The sequence below is a fragment of the Narcine bancroftii genome, chromosome 4, assembly GCF_036971445.1.
Source record: "Narcine bancroftii isolate sNarBan1 chromosome 4, sNarBan1.hap1, whole genome shotgun sequence".
Lineage (NCBI taxonomy): Eukaryota > Metazoa > Chordata > Chondrichthyes > Torpediniformes > Narcinidae > Narcine > Narcine bancroftii.
In genome coordinates this window covers 119,425,706-119,445,538 of record NC_091472.1, presented here as the reverse complement: position 1 = coordinate 119,445,538, position 19,833 = coordinate 119,425,706, and the positions used below count along the sequence as shown (strand labels likewise).

Genomic DNA, 19,833 nt, shown 5'->3' with positions numbered 1-19,833 from the left:
ATACTGAATCCTTGGAATTCTCAATCCATTATTTTTTTTGAATTGTGGAGCAGGTATAATAGGGCCAAATGTTCTGCTCTGCTTATGTTCTCATCTTCTCGTATTTCTGTAAAAGTCTCTGATATTGCAACAAAATATCACACTATTTATGTGCAAACAACTGGCAAATGACAATGGTTCGCATTAAAAGATCCTCATCCTGAAATATTCACTTGGTTTCTCTCTCTTCAGATGCTGCCTGAACTTGCTGAGTGTTTCTCACATTCTGCTTTAGTTGCATCAATCCATGGGAAATGCTTTCATAAATATGGGGAAAAATGCAATTAAATTTTCCCCTTCTTTGCTCTTCCAATGTCTTTTTTTTTTAAAAAGATCCAGAAATAAACAGTTGTTTTATTCTGAAATTAAGCATTAATGTTAAAGAAACATAATTTGGTTAGTCAGCCAGCTTCTGAGAACACTGTTCACAAGCCAGTTACTGAGAAATACTGAGGTACACGATTGTGCTTTTTAAACATACACTGATCAACCCAAAAAAATCTCAACAGTAGAAAGGAATAACCACAATTATACATCAACTAAATTTGAAAATTTAAATTTCCTTTGGGTTCTTAACTGGAAATATTCATGCCTCCTGCCACGTACATTTGCTGGTACCTTGAATAAAATCTTACATCTCACATTTCTGCCATCAGACATTCTGAAATCAGATTCTTATTCAAGACCAAAATGTTATGCTTGGTCAAAATGATATTCATACTTATTTGCTCTGATAACAACTAGAATTTCAAAGCAGGGTGCTCTGATTACCTCACAGACTGCTAAATTTATTGCCACCGAGTTTAATTTTGAAATTAGGGCCTCACAAACATAATTTATATCTTTACAGTCAGATCAGTTAAATCGTTCTGAAAGAAACTTCCTCTCTGTTCATAACTTTATGGGTTGCTTGAAACTCATGTTGAGATTCTAAGACTTTGCAAGGATATTGCCAAATAAGAAATCCCCTTTTAGAATTTGCAAATTTGCAAAGGTGGCAAAAGACTGAAACTTCATGTATTGTGCAAGATTTCATCCACAAGCTTTTCTCATACTTTATGGCACAGAAGGTGGTCAATCAGCTCACCACATCTATGCTGGTCCCCATATTACTGCCATGCCTCTCCATTTTTCCTGTCTTCTATTCTCTCTCATGGATCTCCAATGCTCCTGTCACCTACCTATTTTAGGGGTACATGCAACAACCTAATCTATCCACATGTTCCGGCAGGAAACTGAAGCACCCAGAGGAAACCTATGCAGTCAGGGAGCGTCTCAGACAACATGGAAAAGTTAGGCCAAATGTTCTGCTTCCCTGCTGTATGAATCTTTGAAAATACAAAGTCCAGACAGCTCCTTAGGTCAGGATCAAACCACCCATGTCAGTAAAGTTCTATTAGGCCAGTAACTTGAACATAATGCTGCCATACCACACTGATAGATTATAGCATTGTATAGATTTGCTTATTTTCTTTTTATAAATTTCAGCAGCAAGAAAAGGGTTAAAAAGAATATTTTTTTATAAGAAAAGAGACTGTTAAAGAAATTGTTTTATTTTAGTAGCACAGCTATAAGACATTAGAACCAAGGCCATTCTGTTCTCAAAATTCGTGCTAGATGTTCTGCTGAAGTCTGCAAAATACAAGTGATTACAGGTCATGTGAACAGGCTGCAACATGGGAAGCTAAATGAAATAAAAAAGCTTGTGCCCATCTGCTTATGGGCTTCCATTCAGAAAGACCTTGCTATAGGTTACAACAGGTCTTCTCATGTAAAGGGGCACTCACTTTGCAAAGCTAATAAAGTTGTGTTGTACCCACATTATTTGTCGTCATACACTTCTTTATATTTAATTGAAGTTCACAACATTTTTCTATAGATTTCATGGGAGAATATAAAACATGAGTAGAGTGTACAGTACTGGACAGAATTGTAAAACACTGTACAAATATGAATTGCCTGAGCAGACATTGCGCCAAATTTTTCATTCACACGTTAAAATGACTTCATTTTTTAAAAAAAATAATGTTCTGAAAGACTCAAAATAATACAAGTCTTGATTTAAGACTTGAGGGTGTAACCTATATCCCAAACTAATGAATTCACTGTATGAGTTATCCACACAATGTTGCAACACCTATTATTTTCCAGTTCTCCAAAATCCTTACATTTCCATATGGAGTCTTGCCAAGGGCCCTCAGTTCTTCCTTTCATTTTCTTCATTACCTGAGGTGTTTTGTTTCAATCTATTTTGACTTTGAAGTCCACTAATCTAATAGACACCTACTGTTAGTTCCTGGAAATTGTGACTTTGGGAAATATGTTTTTCTCTGATGAACACTAATGAGAATAAACTACTTCCAAATGTGCCTTTCACACTCCACCAAACAAGAAGACTTAAAAACCACGAACTACTGCTTTCCACAGCAGTTTTAAAATCAATATCCATGGTTTAGTGACATCACTAAATATTCTCCACCAAAAGCTCAGCCAGCTGAACAGTAGGACATTTGATAATGGGTTCCCCATGCCCAAATGAGGAGTAGGAACCCAAACATCTTCAACAACAGGGTGGAAATGTAGAAAAGCTACTGTGTGAGATGAAGTATATTAAATTAAACTGAATATTGTCACATGATGCAATAAAAACATTGCAGTGAAATGGTGGAGCAAAACAGTCCAACTGGGATTGTGCAAGAGGATGGGTAGGAGGGTCAAGGAAGTACATATGAGAGTCTAAAATCTGCCACTCATATGACATGCACATTAGCAGCAGGAATAGGACTTTTGAGAACAGTCCCTTCAGAGTGATGAAAGGGGATGGGAGATGAAGATTGACAGAATCTCATTGATGGTGACCAAAAGGATAATCTGTTTAATGCTGAGGCCAGTGGGATGGAGAGTGAGCACCAGAGGAACTCTATTCTTGCTCCATTTTGACTCACTTCAAAGTACTTAATTGGATACAAAGTACTGTCAGATCTCTTGCATTCCTTAAATATAATTGCATGTTTCCTAAAGTGAAGATATCATTGTTCTTCTTCTTTGGCTTGGCTTCGCGGACGAAGATTTATGGAGGGCGTAAAAGTCCACGTCAGCTGCAGGCTCGATTGTGGCTGACAAGTCCGATGCGGGACAGGCAGACACGGTTGCAGCGGTTGCAGGGGAAAATTGGTTGGTTGGGGTTGGGTGTTGGGTTTTTCCTCCTTTGTCTTTTGTCAGTGAGGTGGGCTCTGTGGTCTTCTTCAAAGGAGGTTGCTGCCCGCCGAACTGTGAGGCGCCAAGATGCACGGTTTGAGGCGATATCAGCCCACTGGCGGTGGTCAATATGGCAGGCACCAAGAGATTTCTTTAGGCAGTCCTTGTACCTCTTCTTTGGTGCACCTCTGTCACGGTGGCCAGTGGAGAGCTCTCCATATAACACGATCTTGGGAAGGCGATGGTTCTCCATTCTGGAGACGTGACCCACCCAGCGCAGCTGGATCTTCAGCAGCGTGGACTTGATGCTGTCAGCCTCTGCCCTCTTGAGTACTTCGATGTTAGGGATGAAGTCGCTCCAATTAATTTTGAGGATGGAGCGGAGACAACGCTGGTGGAAGCGTTCTAGGAGCCGTAGGTGATGCCGGTAGAGGACCCATGATTTGGAGCCGAACAGGAGTGTGGGTATGACAACGGCTCTGTATACGCTAATCTTTGTGAGGTTTTTCAGTTGGTTGTTTTTCCAGACTCTTTTGTGTAGTCTTCCAAAGGCGCTATTTGCCTTGGCGAGTCTGTTGTCTATCTCGTTGTCGATCCTTGCATCCGATGAAATGGTGCAGCCGAGATAGGTAAACTGGTTGACCGTTTTGAGTTTTGTGTGCCCGATGGAGATATCATTGTAGTTTAGTGAAAAATACCACAGCCAACATGCATGCAGCAACAAAAAAAAATTAGGCATATAACCACACCATCTGTTTTAGTGAGAGAAGTCTAGGGATAACTTGAATAGGGAGATCCACATTGGTGTCAGAGAACAGATAGGGATGAGTAATTCAATAGCTCACATGAAATGCAGCAATCTCGGTAGAATTCTGTCATCAGTACATTAACTTGTCAGCTCATATCTGTTCATATGTTGTTAGAGGAAAAATCACAACCTTCTAAATTCAGGCAACAGTACTGATACAAGTCATGGCTGACAACAGCAATGTCAAGACAGGGATTTATTGGGAAGAACAGGGCACTGCAATCTACCTTCCAACATTCATGTGCTGATACATTGCCCAGTGGAGAGAGTTAATAAAGTGGACTTTAACCATATACTTTAATTAAAAATTGTCACATAATGCATCAAAAAGAGTATGAACTAATGTTAAATAAAAAAAACAAGTTTTAATCTGAAACATTATGTTTTGGTCAACAACTTTATGATTGCTAATTTGGAACTAGTAAAACAAAGAGACACCAGGGAGATATCAGGCATTTTTGCAATTCTGAGATCCCCTCTGCTCATGTGAGGACTCTTTATAGAACACAGAAATTACAGCTCAGACCCTAAGGCCCACAGTCTTGTACCAACCTAATAGCATACTCTAACAACTATCCAGAATTTCCCTACTGCATAACCTTTTTCATTTTCTCAGTTTCCAGGTACCTAGCTCAGACTCTTAAAAGATCCTATTGTAATTGCCCACACCACTGTCGCAGGCAGTGCATTCCATGCACTCACCAGTCTGTGATAAATTTACATCCCCACTGTACTTAATCTCTCACTCCTGAAAACTATGCCCCCTGAGTTATCCATTTCAGCTCTGGCCATCCACCTGATCAATGCTTCTCTTCATCTTATACACTATCAGGTCACCCCTCATCCTCCGTCACCCCAAGGAGAAAAAACCAAGTTCACTTAACCTATCATGAGGCATGCCCTCCAATCCAGGAAGCATTCTTGTAAATCTCCTCTGCACTTTCCCTGTATCACCAACATCCTTCCTGTTGGGAGGTGACCAGAATTGAACACAATATTCCAAGTGGGGTATAATTGAAGTTTTATATAGCTGCAACATTACCTCAAGGGTCTTGAACTTGATCCCACGGTCAATGAAGCCCAACACACCATATGGCTTCTTAACAACACCATCAACCTGTGCAGGAGCGGAGGAGTCACGTGACGGAGTAGTGGCCGGACGGTGAACTCCAGCCCTCTCCAGAAAAGTCGGGAAAAACAAAGGAAAACACAAAGGCACAGAAATAAAAGTTACAGAAAAGTGAATATAAAGGTGGAAAGAAGATGGCGACAAAAAAAGAAAAATCGAAAGCAACGGTAAGAAGAGAGGAAGAGAAGACAAAGGAGGAAAAAGGTGAAGGCCTTACCTGTCCGAAGAGGCCCGCTGCGGAGAGAGAAACCCGCTCCCTCAGGTCGGTAAATAATGGACTACAAAAATGGCTCGCTGAGCCGAGTAAAAGTGCGCAACCGCGCATGAAAAAAAACACACCGACGGGAGGGGGGACCAGCTGGGGAGTCGATCTCCACAGCCGGTAACGACAGCTGCAGAACACCTGCAGCAAGAAGAGACCACAGAAGACAATAGAAACAAGAAAGAAGAGAAGGAAAGGGCACCAAAGAAACAACAGATGGCCAACCCAGAGGAAGAAGAAGAGGAAGAGGAAGAGTACAGTGAAATAGAAGAAGAAAAGAAAGGCAAGATAAAGGATATACTTTCTCTTATTAAAGGATACATGGAGTCATTTAAAGAATGGCAAACACAGGAATTTAAGGATTTAAGAAAAAGAATAAACAACACAGAAGAGAAAATGAATAAAATAGAGATGACCTTAACAGAAATGGGAAAGAAAATGGACAAGATGGAAGAGCGGGAAGTAGCAGCAGAAATGGAGGTAGAAGACTTAAAAAAGAAATTGGAGGAATCTAATAAAAAAACTAAAGAGACACAAGAACTACTAGCTCAAAAAATAGATACAATGGAAAATTATAACAGAAGAAATAACATAAAGATAGTGGGCCTTAAGGAAGATGAAGAAGGCAAGAATATGAGGGAGTTTATAAAAGAGTGGATCCCTAAGACCCTAGGATGTCCAGAACTACAGCAAGAAATGGAAATAGAAAGGGCACATAGAGTATTGGCCTCTAAACCACAACCACAACAAAAACCAAGATCTATTGTAGTAAAATTCCTAAGATATACTACAAGAGAAAAGGTACTGGAGAAGACAATGGAAAAAGTAAGAGTGGGCAACAAACCACTGGAGTATAAAGGGCAAAAAATCTTCATCTATCCAGATATAAGTTTTGAACTCCTAAAGAAGAGAAAAGAGTTCAATACAGCAAAGGCGATTTTATGGAAGAAAGGGTATAAATTTATACTAAAGCATCCAGCGGTATTGAAAATATTTATTCCAGGACAACAAAACAGACTATTCTCGGATCCAGAAGAAGCACGAAAATTTGCAGAACAATTACAAAAATAGACTGAGGGAGGAAGACGGGTAATGAGAGTTAAAATGATCACGATTGATATGTATGTGGGTAAAGACAAAAATAGACTGAGGGATGAAGACGGGTAATGAGAGTAAAAATGATCACGATTGATATGTATGCGGGTAAAGAGGTATAAGAGTGAATAGAGACAATGTGCATACGTGAAAGTATCTGTACTTAGAGGAAAATATAGATAGTATAGACAAGAATTAATAAGGGAAGGTAATGGAATAGGAGAGAATAAGGAGGGAATTAAAAGAGTGACCTTTGTGACATATGAGAAGTGAAATCTTTTCTGGGGGGGGCGGGGTGGGGGGAAATAGCGGTCACTGCAAAATCAGTTGACGCTTGCGAGTAGATTCGCAATTCCAAATGGAGAGGGGAGATGTGGTTGTCCGACAAGGGATAAAGGACAACTCAGGAGGGGAAGGGGAGATTGGGGATAAAGAAGATAGAAATAGGAGAATAAGGAAAATGTTGGATGTTGTAGGAATGTTGTCTTATAAAGAGTTGAAAATAAGAAAACAGAAATGGAAAAGGAGGAAAGGTAATGATGGAAAAACGGAAAGAGAAGATAAACAAAATATAAAAGGGCTACGCTGAACTATATGACTTTAAATATTAATGGAATACATAACCAAATTAAAAGGAAGAAACTACTAAATTTAAATGAATAAATGTATTCCATTAGAAAAAATAACATATAGGTTAAGAAATAATATTGAAATATTCGAACAAGTATAGGAGCCTTACATTAAATACAATAGCGAAAACCTACCGGGGACAAACATTACCTAAGTTGATGGAAGGAGAAGGAAAGAAAAGAATGGACTCAGTAGAATTTCTGGTGTATTTTTGTTGAATGACAACATTGTCTGACTGGCTTAATGCAACCTAGATTGTATACCTAAAATGGATGAGAGGGGGGGGTGGGGGGGTGGCTTGGGAGGAGGGGGGGGGGGAGAAAAAGTCACTGCATATGTGTGAAAAAGAAATAGTGTATATCATGGCTAATGTGATTTATGGTGTGAAAAATAAAAAAATAAAAAATAAAAAATAAATTAAAAAAAACCTGTGCAGGAGCTTTGAGCATCCTATGGATACAGACCCCGGATCTCTCAGACCCTCCATATTGTTCAGAGTCCTACCATTAATTTGACTGACCAAAATGGACCATTTCACTCTTTTCTGGGTTAAACTCCATCTGTCACTTCTCAGCCCAGCTCTTCATCCTAACGATGTAAACTCTGGCAGCCCTCCTATCAACAACACCACCAATCTTCGTGTCATCCACAAACTTATTAACCCACCCTTCCACTTCCTACTCCAGGTTATTTATAAAAAAAATCACAAAGAGGAGGGGGGTCCCAGAACATTTACATTTTCTACATAGCTTACCTAATATAAAATAGGGTTTCTCAGAATCAGCTTCAACCCAGGCCTTTTGCTCTGTGGAGCTTGGTCTCCCTGATCAATAATGTTTTATTTTCCCTATATTATCACATACTCAAAGAAAACAGGGGCATATAGCTCCTCACAAGAAACAACAGTGAAATATACAAATATATCCAGTCACACAATGGTTAAAAGTGAGGACACCCGCAATGGCAAAAGGGAATCAGAAACTAATGGAGGAAATGTTTGACTATATGCTGTTTCAGAATGAATTAAAATGTTGCAGTACAGGTACTTCCAACTTGCAGCCTATGCGACTTATGTCCATCCGCACATACGACCGAATTTTTATTTAAATAAGAAAACAAAAATAAAAGTGGTCCATGTTGTATTTGACAAACTATATCAGGGTTACAGGGCCATATACATACTTATTTTGTTAGTTGGCATCCAGGCCGTAGGCTGTGCGCAGCCATTTTGATTCCAGTGCGCATGCATATTGGTTCCCTTATTGCAGTTCAGTTGGTGCATGCATGAGAGTTAAGGGCGCAAATTCAATATTGTCAAGGTGCTTAACTCTCGCACATGTGCCAAGCAAACTCCAATATGCGAACCCACCCTGCAAGCGTCATCCAAAAACTCGCGCATGGGCACAGGAATCAAGGTGGCCACACCCAGCCTACAGACCCCAGGACGCTGACTAACAAAGTAAGTGTGCACATTTTGGCTCTTACATGCCCTGCATCTTGTTACATTTGTCAAATGCAACATTCAATTAAACATTTTGCTTTAAGACTTCGGTAGTCCACACACGCGGGCAGAATTCCGACTTACGTACATTTCGAGAAACAACCAATCCTTCGGTCCCAAATATGGTCGTAAGTTGGGGAGTACCTGTATTACTTAAGTGGCAGCAGGCATAATAACTCAGCAGTGTCACAGTAATGATGTGCCATGGTAATTAAAGGGTTAACTGCCATGATCCAACTTTTCTTGACCTGCCTAAAACACCTGGTATGGGTGTGTTAATTTAGAAAAAACTGACATTGACTCAAAAACCACAGATCAACGGGTTTTGAGCAAGGGTGGGGGTTGGGCCAAAAAAAATGACAAGATCATGATGGGCTCATTGTTAAAAATCTTGACTGAGAAAAGTTAGGTGGATTACTTGTTGAACCTGTCTTAGGACATGTTTGTATTCACAAATTGGAATGATTTGCATAGTTCACACTGCAAGCAGACTTTTAAAAAATTGTACAGATTTTGTTTGCATACCTACGAGTCCATAAGACTGGAATGACCATGAAGGATGATTCCTGAGGGTTTAAAAAAAATAATGGTGTAACCATAAACTGCTTCTCAAACAATGCTAACCTCAATAACTCAAGAGTTGATCCAAGAAGTGGTCAAAACGAACAAATTAGTTGCCTGATTAACCATGGCAATGGAGATTCAGCATCACACTAGATGAGGGAAAAGATCACGTGTTTCATGCAAGTGTGAACAATGGATGCACGCAAGGCTGGGCCCCGAGATAGTAATTGGGAAAAAATACAGAATAATCATAAAATGCTGGAAACGCTCAACAGGTCAGGCAGCATCCACAAAAAGGGAAAAAGAGTTATGTTTCAGATCAATGATCCTTCATCAGAACTTGGAGAAACAAAAAGCAATTAGTTTCAATTTGCGAGGAGGAGAGATAGATAAGGTGAAGCAATAAATACCCACAATGAATCAACAGACTACCAAAGCGCTCTCAGCCATACTTCCTTCTACGTGGATTTCATTCCATTCTCCCAATTCCTTAGTCTCTAATGATGAGAATTTCTAGAGGTGCCTCTGAGAGGTCTTGCTTCTTTCAATTTAGAATGCTGCAATAAATTCTCACAATGTGCTTCACATGCTTTCGCTTTTCCATTACAAGTGATGCCTTGTATTTGGGGCACTGGGCAGGGAGAAGGCAGGAAGTGGAAAGCTTGGTGTTGCAATTCCCATTGTTGCACAGGAAAGGACCGCCACTATCCAATCTTGAAATCATGCCTCTAAATTCAGTGGGAAATTGGCTGACCAATGGAAGATTAATATAGGACATCTTATTCCCTTAAAACTTTCCAGATTTATATAGATCAAATACAAGGCCAAGAAAGACAACAGCCAGATTCATGCTTCCTACATTTTCTTGGAGTTGCTAACGATAAAGTGCAATTTAGAGAATAACTTTGACCACTGGGAGGAACACACCACTAGGCCCCTCACGTCTGCCTCAGCAACATGATCATGGCTGATCCAAGGGAACCTCAACTCCTCTTCTGCAAAGATTCACCATAAACTTCAATTCCTTCATCATTCCAAAATATATCTGTCGCCAAGTTAAATAATTTTAATCATCATCTCGACACACCCCCTGTAGTAGATAATTCCAGAAATCCACCATCCTCTGTAAAAATAGATTTCAACACTCCTCAGTTTTAAATAACCTGCTTCATATTTTGCAGTTACATTTCCTTTGCCAAGACTCTTCCGCTCACAAAAACACCTCAACATTTACCCTGTTGTGCCGTAATAAGGTGACCCTCATTCTTCTAAACTCCAAGGAATCCAACCCCAACTGTCTAGCAACCTCCTCATCTCAGGAACCAGCTTGATAAACCTCCTTTAGACTGATTCCAATGCTACAATATTGTCTTTTTGAAGGAGACCAAAACAGTGCATAGGATTTCAGGTCACCAACATCCTGCACAACTGGATCAAATCCTACCTATTTTCAGCTCCAATTCCTTTGCAATAAAGGACAAAATGCCGTTTCATTTCTTAACTTCTTGTGGACCTGCCTGGTAACATTTCATGTTTCAAGCACAGAACACCTAGATCCCTCTGAACTTCCTCAAGAACAAGTTGAGGACCACCTCAAACTAGACAACAGGATGACCTGTAAATAACTAATCAGGTTTGGCTCTTACGCAAAAAAGTCACATTCATGAGTCTACGTGATCCCCTTACATGGTCTTTTCTTCCCAGATGAAAATGACAAGACTTGAATGCATACCAGATGTTCCTGTCAGTCAAGTTTTAGAAATTATAGATGACACCCTTCTACAAATAGCCTTCAATGCAACAAGGTTCTGTGAACAATGAGGACTCAGGCAATGAACCATACAACGAACAATACTCAATGAAGCAAAACCCAACTTTTTTTAATGATATATGGAAATACTGTCAAGTAATGCATGAATGCACATCACACAAAAATAATAAAGAATATGACGAGCAACATATAAAGTAAATTTTGGCATTCCAATGATCTGTAAAACTATGAGGGTGATTCAAATGTGGGCTGCATTGTTGGCAATTTTGAAACATAATACTTCCAACCAAACCATGTAAATGCACGTCTTATAAATGCCTTACAGCAGTATTGGTGCTTGTTGTTGGAATGTTAAGAGTTCACATTCTTTATTGAATATTTTATTTTTGGTTTTCAGACCATATTTATTCCCCCCCCCCCCCACCTACCCTACCCCAACATATGCAGTCATATAAAATATACAGATATAAGTACTAGTAGAGTCCATGACCCCTACAGAAAACTAGGAAAAACAACCAGGGTGACTAAATAACAACGGTAAGGAATAAAAAGAAAAAAAACAAAACTAAAACATAGTCTACATCATGTCATGGTTCCTTAATCCACTCATTTCCCTGCTGGGACGGATTGTTACAGTGCCCATATTTCGAGGTGGGGGGGTGAGGCTAGTCAAATCTGCGTACCAATATATTTCAAATAGGGTTGCCACACACTAACGAAAGTGTCTATTTCCTCCTTAGATTGTATGTGATTTTCTCCAAGGGATAAATTGGGAATCAGACTTCCACGTAACCGCTATACACCTCCTGGCTACCGAACTGAATTTGGTATTTGGACAGTCTAAAATTCATGTCTCCAATATTTCCCAGAAGGTACAATTCCAGATCCTGTGGAAAATCCACTTATGTAATATTTTTCAGAATGCCCCGTAGGTCCTCCCAGAAGGATCTCACCCTTGTACATAGCCAGGTGGAGTGGACAAAGCTTCCAATCTCCACACCACACCTAAAGCACATTTATGAAGTTTCTGGCTTTGATTTATGTCATTTTTGTGGTGTGAGGTACAGCTGGTGCAAGAAGTTGTATGGCACCAACCTGCATCTGGTGTTAATGACCCCAGTCCACTGTCCAGACACATGTCTTGCCACCACTCTTCATTAATTGTTGTGCCAATTCCGACTCCCATCTCTCTTTTGACCTGTTTAAGCCTGGTTTCGGGCCCTCACTTTGGAATATGCAATACATCTTATAGATAAATTTACATACATTCCCCTGTTGAATGAGAATCTCCATATAGCAGAAGAATGTTCTATTAGACAAATCGTATTTGTTCCTCAATGCTCGAATCCAATACATTGATTTATTCTTTGCCATATCTTAGGTACAAGATTATCTGTTTTCTTTGAAATTAATTCAGTGACCCATTTTTACATAAAGACTAATGCTATCTTTTCACCTCACCCCACCCCAGGAAGAGCTTGGGGGTTGGGTTCCCTCAAAGAGTGAGGCAATAAACCTTACCTGGACTGCCCAGTAATATTTTTTTAAATCAGGTAATTTTAAACCCCCCCGAATTATAGCCCCACGTCAACTTTTCCCATGGAGATTCTATCCACTTTACCTTTCCACAGGAACTTCCTTACATATTCGTTGAGCATCTTAAAAAAAGCCCTGGACAACGAAATGGGTAATGATTGAAAATTATACTGGAGCCTTGGCATCACCTTCATTCTGACACAGTTAACTGTGCCCACCAGAGTTACGGGCAGAGTCCTCCATCTAGCAAGATCCTCCTCAATCCTCCGGAGCAAAGGGAGATAATTAAATTTGTATAAGTTGCATAAATCTTTCTCTACTTTTATCTCCAGATATTTAATGCCTTTGCGACCATTTAAATTGACTTTTCTGTTGATATAGTCTATAATCCCTGTTCATCAAAGACATAATATCACTTTTGTCCAGATTTACTTTATACCCCGAGACCTTCCCATGATTCTCCAGTGTGGTACTCAGCCTGGCCAATTACCCCACCCCCACCCCCCCATCTCAGGGTCTGTCAATTAACACAACATCAGCAAAAAGGTTGATTTTTGTGTTTCACCTGGACCACTCTGAACCCCTTTATGTCTGGATCCTGCCAAATGGCTTCCGCCAGCTGCTAGAATGAACAGCATTGGAGACAATGGACAGTCCTGCTTACTGGACCTGCTCAATGGAAACACTGGAGACATTTGCCCATTTGTAATAATTTTTGCTTGGGGTTTATAATAAAGTGTCCTCACCCAATTAATAAAAGTTTGACGTACTCAAATTCCTCCAGTACTTGAACAAGAAGTCTCAATCCAATCTGTTGAAGGCCTTCTCCACATCCAGAGCTATGGTCACTCCTGTATCCACCCCCAACTGTACCAGATGTACTATATTAAGCAATTTAGCAATGTTGTTTGCTGATTCAAGTTCACATTCTTACCTATTGCCCACATAACTGTATCAAAGGACTCTCGCTCCTCTACATTGGACTCCAGATTTTTCCACACAACCTGAAGTTTGCCACTGTTCAGTTTTTCTATTTTAACAGGTGTGCACTTCCAAAAGATTCGGGTACCATAAGACATCATGTAGTCTGTCACCAAGTGAGCCATTTGCTACATTAAATGAAGAGGAAAAGGAGATTGTGAAATAGAGTCATTTGTGAATTTACAAAGGGTGACACATACATGTAATGCTTTGTTACAGATGATAAACAATTTCACTACCACCTTCAGGATGTCTTGAACAACATTCCAAAACTAAAATACATTTCAACCTGCAAAATACCCTGATAAACTGTTACACCAATTTCCTAAACAGCATTTAGCCTAGTCTTGCACAATCACAGATAGTTTTCCTGATCATCATATTACTGCTGTGGGAACTTCTTGCGCTTGAGTAGCTACATTCTCTATATTTCAGACAGACAGGAAAGATGTTATAACAATGGAAGGATTTTCCTAAATCATCTGACTCATCATCCTCTGCTTAAGGCTGGCTTCAGAAAACACAAGTAGAGGAAGAGGAAGTGGCCATGGTGTTTGTGGGCATTAAGAGCTAATTTTCTTAGCCACTGCCCAATCACTGTCATTGTTCTGAGAGGTTCCACAAAATGAATCAGTGTGAGACAAATGGTCAGCTGGACAGATGATTCCACTGCTGATCTTGGATAGGGGTAGCCATTGCTGACCGATAGCACCATTCCTTCTCTGCACCATTTATCAATTGTTTGGGACCAGAAAGGCACTTGAGAGAGAAGCAAGGACTAGAGGGGAGAAGTGGTTGCTCAAGCATATCACCTCCACCAATGAGTTTCACCATCACTCAGCTGGCACCAACCAACCTGTTCTTGGGACTGGCACCAAGGGAGAGTAATATTAGGTGTTACTTGGGCTAGATGTCAACCAGCTAATTAACCTGGTATTACAACAATTTGCACCGCTCAATTTAGGGGCCATAGACCAGAGCTTTCTTGTTAAACCTTTCTAATTCCATCACCTCCTAAAGCCCAGCAGTCAAAAACTCTCTTCAAACTTTCCATCTAGGTCTCAATGCCTTTCTTTATGATTGGAACACAATGCTTGACACTTTTTCTATTCAAGGGGTGATATTAAGCTGCCAACAAGTAGGTTAAAAGTCTGATGTATGTAAAGATTAAAACATGAAGGCACAACACTAAATTAAGCATATTAAGCATTTTATTCTGTTTATTTAATGTAAATATAGATTAACACATCACCAAATTATGGAAAATCAAACATTCTTAACAACTAAATTTATACCTGATCAAAGCCACGGAGAGGTATGCTTCGCACCATCAGTGAAGTATCCAAGCCAATCCCAGTTAGAAAGCCAGCACACTCCAAGGCCACATCTGATGAGGCATCAGGCTAAAGATCCAAACTCTACTGTGTTATGTTTTTGGTTTTAAAATAATGCTTTGTTTCAGTCAGAACCAACATTATGCCTTTATTAATCCAAAAGGATTTTCAAAAGGATACAGCTTGCACCAATAACTAACCTGCAAAAAAAGTGAAGATGTCATCATTAGGATTTTTAACACAATTTCTTCATGAAAAGAATGCAGATGTTGATTCGAAGACTGGAAATTATTGTCCATCTCTAGACACTGAACAGTGTCTTGCTCAGCCACTTGAGAGCCAACTCTATTAGTGCACCTGCACCAATTTCAAGACAATAAATTCTGATTCTGCATTCACAGGGAAGTCAAATAGGATGAACAAGACAGCTTTCTTCACTGAACCAGATTAGGTTATAAGATCCTTAGTAGTTTGCAGTCATTGTTACCTCATTCCAACTCCATTTTGAATTAATATAAAAACAGAAAATGCTAGAATTGTTCAGTTGGTCAGGCCTGGCGTGTGGGAAGAGAAAAAGAACCCATATTTCAGGTCAAAAACCATTCACCAGAAATGAGATGACAAATGCTTGTTGAGCTACATGGGTGGGGAATATCTTTTATAGGGTAAAACTGGGTGACCATGGGGATAAGCTGCAAATATGATTATCTGGTGGTGAAACATGTGTGTGGACACTGTGGACTGTGGATGAAGCAAAAACACAATGCTGGAGAACTCTGCAGGTTAAACAGTGTCCTTTATCTTTAGCAAAGATAAAAATACGTAACTGACATTTCAGGCTTCAGCCCTTCATCAAGGTATGGAAAAATGATGACAGGCATCCGAATAAAAAGGTTAGCGGGGGGGGGGAACATGGTCACAAAGGCAGGAGGTAATAGGTGGAGAAGGGAGGGAGGGGATAGCAGCAAGTCAGGGGAGAAGGGATGGCTGGGTGAAATAGAAAGGGAAGAGAGTGGTGAGCAAAGGGAAAAAAGATGGGGGAAAGGAGAGCAGGTTAGCAGAAACCGGAGAAGTCAATATAAATACCATATGGCAGGAGAGTGCCAGATGGAAAATCAGGTATTGTTCCTCCAATTTTTGAGTGGTTTTGGTGGGCCATGACAGTATGGGAGTGGGACACAGAAATGAAATGGTTGGCCCTTGGGAGGTCCCTGCCACTGGTGCGGACAGAGTGAAAGAGCTCAGCGAAGCAATTTCCCAGTCTGCGCCCAGTCTCTCCAATGTAGAGAAGGAAACTGAATGCAGTAAATCAATCCTGCGGATACAGAAGTGAAGTGTTGCTTCACTTAAAATGCCTAATTGGGGCCCAAGACTATGGTGAGAGAGGAGGTGTGGGCATAAGTGTGACACCTCCTGCAGCCATAGGGGAAGGTGCCGTGGAGGGGGGATTGGTAGGGAGGGATTGAGTGCATGAGGGAGCCACTGAAGGAGTGGTCCTTATGGAAGGTAGAGAGGGGAAGCATGATAACCTGGTGATGAGTGATTGGGAGCAGTTAAAGAATGAAAACAAAGACAAATGAACATGGACAGAAGAACATGCCAGGCAAGTCAGGCTACATAACTCCACCAACCCAAAAAGAAAAAAATGGAAACAAAGAAACAAGTTAACAACATAGAGGGATGACTGATGCAAACAGAAATCAAGTTACATGGAGTTGCCGAATTCATTAGAGTCCAGAAGGCTGTAATGTTCTCAGAAGGAAGATGAAGCGTTCTTCCTCAAGCTTCTGTTGGGCTTTATTTTTACAGTACAGGAGGCCAGACCCTGATAGGTCAGAATGGGAGTTGGATGGAGAATTAAAAATAGCAAGCAATGGGAAGGTTAGGCTTACCTCCAAGGGCTGAACACAGATCTTTCACAAAGTGGTCACTCAATCTGTGCTTGGTTTCTCTAAGGTATTGGAGACCACATTGTGAACACTGAATGTAATGCACTAGTTTGGAAGGACAAGTGGGTCGCTACTTTCTGAAAAGACTATTTGCTGAGAACAGATGAAGTGAAATAACAAGTGCTGTAATGCCTCGAGTTACAAGGGAAAGTGCCAAGAGAACAGTGAGAATGGATTAGGGAGTTGTGAAGGTATCAGTTCTTTGATCAAATGTAGAAGTGGGAGAAGAGATGGAAAGAAGGCTCTGGTGGAAGAATCTCTTGAAGGAGAATGCAGAGGATGATGGGGTGGAAATTGAGGCTCAGGAGAATTCTCTCCTTGATTTGTCCCAGAAGAGAGGGGATGAGAGCAGAGGTACAGGAAATGGACAAGAGGCGGCAAGGGCTTTGTCACAATGGAAGAGAGCAAGGCATGGCTCAGGAACAGAGACATATCAGAGGCACCTCTACAGAAAGTCTTATATCAGATCAAAGGGAAGAGACAGAGGAAAAGGGAGAATGGAGTAGAGTCTGTCTTGAAGGCAAAGTGAAACGTGAAGTTGAGTCAGTAAGTTCCCAAATGTATGTTAGTAGTTAGTTTATTTCTTGAGATGTTGACAGAATGATTCATAAAAGGAAGTCAGAGATTGACCACGTGATGGTGAGGAGAGGGTGGATATTGACAACTACAGTAACAAAAATGTCAAATTCTTCACAAGCGAATGAGGTAGCACTAATGCAATCATCAACATCCTAGCTAAAATATTGAGGGACTGAATCAAAGATTAATCTACATATCCCACAAAAGGATAGGTATAACTTGGCCCACAAATGCCCATAGCTACATTTTTCACTAACAATTTCCACATTCAATTGATTTCTCTAATTTTGAGATATCAGGCTAGGATATGATCTCACATCTCTGAATCAATAATTTGTAATATCAAACATCAGGATCCAGAAGTTTGATTGGGTATCCTCTCAAATGTGTGCTATACTTGCATTTTATTTTCCCCTCCAAAACATGCAGTGTTAAGAAATGTGGCAGGTAATCTGGATAGCTACTTCTACAAATCGCAAAGAACAAGCCACTGTGATCAGCTCAAGAGCTGCACACACAGATCCATTCAATGGACAGAGAAGAGCATGGATGATGCATTTATCATTTTACAGTGGGCTGAATTACAATGCAGCTCCTTAGGAGCAAGCAGGTCCTTCCCTTCCCAGGGCCCCTCAAGCACTAACCTGCAACAAAATACTCAAGGTTTAGCTCTAGCCAAATATCCGAAAGGTTGTTGTGAATCAAATGAACGACACCCAAACCAAATGAAAAAAAATTCGCAATCATTACAGGGTGACAGCCCAAGAATCAGAAATAGCAACAATTCTTCGAGTGCAGCATGTTGTTATGACATAAAGCCCCAAAAGGCACTAGAAGCAAAACAGAAGTATAAACCTTTGGAAAAGAAAAATTGAGAGCTATGTGAAAAGAATAATTGGGACTGATTGAATAGATGCTTCAAAGAGTCAGTATAGATGTAAGAATGAATGGCCTCCTTCTATGCTGGATAATCATAAGGACTGTTGACACTTTTTTTCAAGGGGTGAAGATAATGGAGTAAGGATATTCATCATTCTATTTTTCCAAAAGATGGTGCAGAGGCCCTCTCTTTGACCAAATGGTCCATGTCATAATGATGTTCCTCATCAGATCATCAATTAATCCCACTGTTTGACATGGAAGAGTCTAATTTTGACCAAACTGAGAAAGTTGTCTTCCCCTGTGCTCAACGTATAAAACAGATGAACAGGGGGAAAAAAACCCAGCCACTTCATTAAACCTCTATATCCTGCCTATAATAGGATGTCCAGAATTACAGTGTTCCAAGTGTGAAAGAACCAAGGTTTTTTATGGCAACAACATGACTTCCTCACTTGTACTCAAAATTAAGTAAGTTATTTTGTTCACAGTTCTCTGCAGGTTCTTTTGTGCTCATGGGAAAAGCAATTCCCAATACTAAGCTATAATACATTCAGATAGAATAATTTTATGCTGCATCAATAAAAATTACTAAAAGATACGAAGGGACATGCCTAATTTCCTCAGGCTTCTGAGGAAGTAGAGGCCACTTTCTTGGCTGAAGCATCAGTGTTGCTGGGCCACAACAGGTTATTAATGATATTTACTCCAAAAAAGTTCTATGTAACCTCCATTCAGGATCACTAATACAGACAGGGATGTACTTCAAGTCACTGATTAGTTCTTTAGTTTTACTGACAGAGGGAGAGGTTACATTCAGACACTCTACTACTAGATTCTCTATCTCCTTCCTGTACATCATCTCATCATTCAACAATTAAAGAACACTCCATCCCAGTTACATTCTCTATTCCAACCCCCACCTGCCCACCACCTCGTCCTTCCTCCTTGTAGGCAGAAGATACAAGTTTGAAAACACACACTAGATTTAAGGACAATTTCTTTTCTGCTATTTTCAGGCTCTTGAATAGACCTCCCATGAGTACAAAATTATGCCTTGCACTGTTTAAACATACTTTTCTTTTTAACATGATGCTCTACACTTCTGATTTATTGTTACATTTTATTTTTATTCTTGCCAATCTGTATAGACTGACATGCCTGGATAGTCTGCAAACAGAGCTTCTCTCTGTCTCATTGCACATAACCAATTCAAAATTGAATAGGGTCCATGACCTCAACTTAAATGATTCTCGTTAACTGTTTCCCTTTGTTTTATTCAATATTTTGCATTAATATTCATCTCACATTTCTTTTTGTTTTTAGACACAACTGAACCATTTTAGTTTTCTTAATTTTTTTAAATCCCTTTTGAACTGTTTTCACCTGCTTCTGTTCATAAGAGACAAATAAACGCACTTCAAAGATCTTTTTAACAGTAGTGAATTGTCAAAGGGCCATCAGGAATTCTGAAGGGAGGCGAAGTCACTGCTGTAGACCATCACATATAGAATAAGGTGCTTCAAATGGCATGGACACAAAATTAATTGTGGTATGGAGACAGTTTGAGCCAGTTCA

At 40.1% G+C, this 19,833-nt stretch overlaps 1 protein-coding gene across 2 annotated transcripts in view; it reads right to left on the bottom strand.

Moving 5' to 3' along the window:
- Positions 1-19,833, bottom strand: part of txnrd2.2 (thioredoxin reductase 2, tandem duplicate 2) — an 88,411-nt gene that overhangs the window by 16,608 nt on the left and 51,970 nt on the right. Inside the window, exons 9-12 of one of the 2 annotated variants that reach the window (XM_069932598.1) lie at positions 15,029-15,048; positions 14,810-14,901; positions 13,468-13,642; positions 9,188-9,228 (exon numbers count right to left, since the gene is read on the bottom strand). In XM_069932598.1, the coding sequence (XP_069788699.1) occupies positions 9,188-9,228; positions 13,468-13,642; positions 14,810-14,901; positions 15,029-15,048 (328 nt within the window). The remainder of the gene's footprint in view (positions 1-9,187; positions 9,229-13,467; positions 13,643-14,809; positions 14,902-15,028; positions 15,049-19,833) is intronic. The other variant, XM_069932597.1, reaches the window with a different exon arrangement.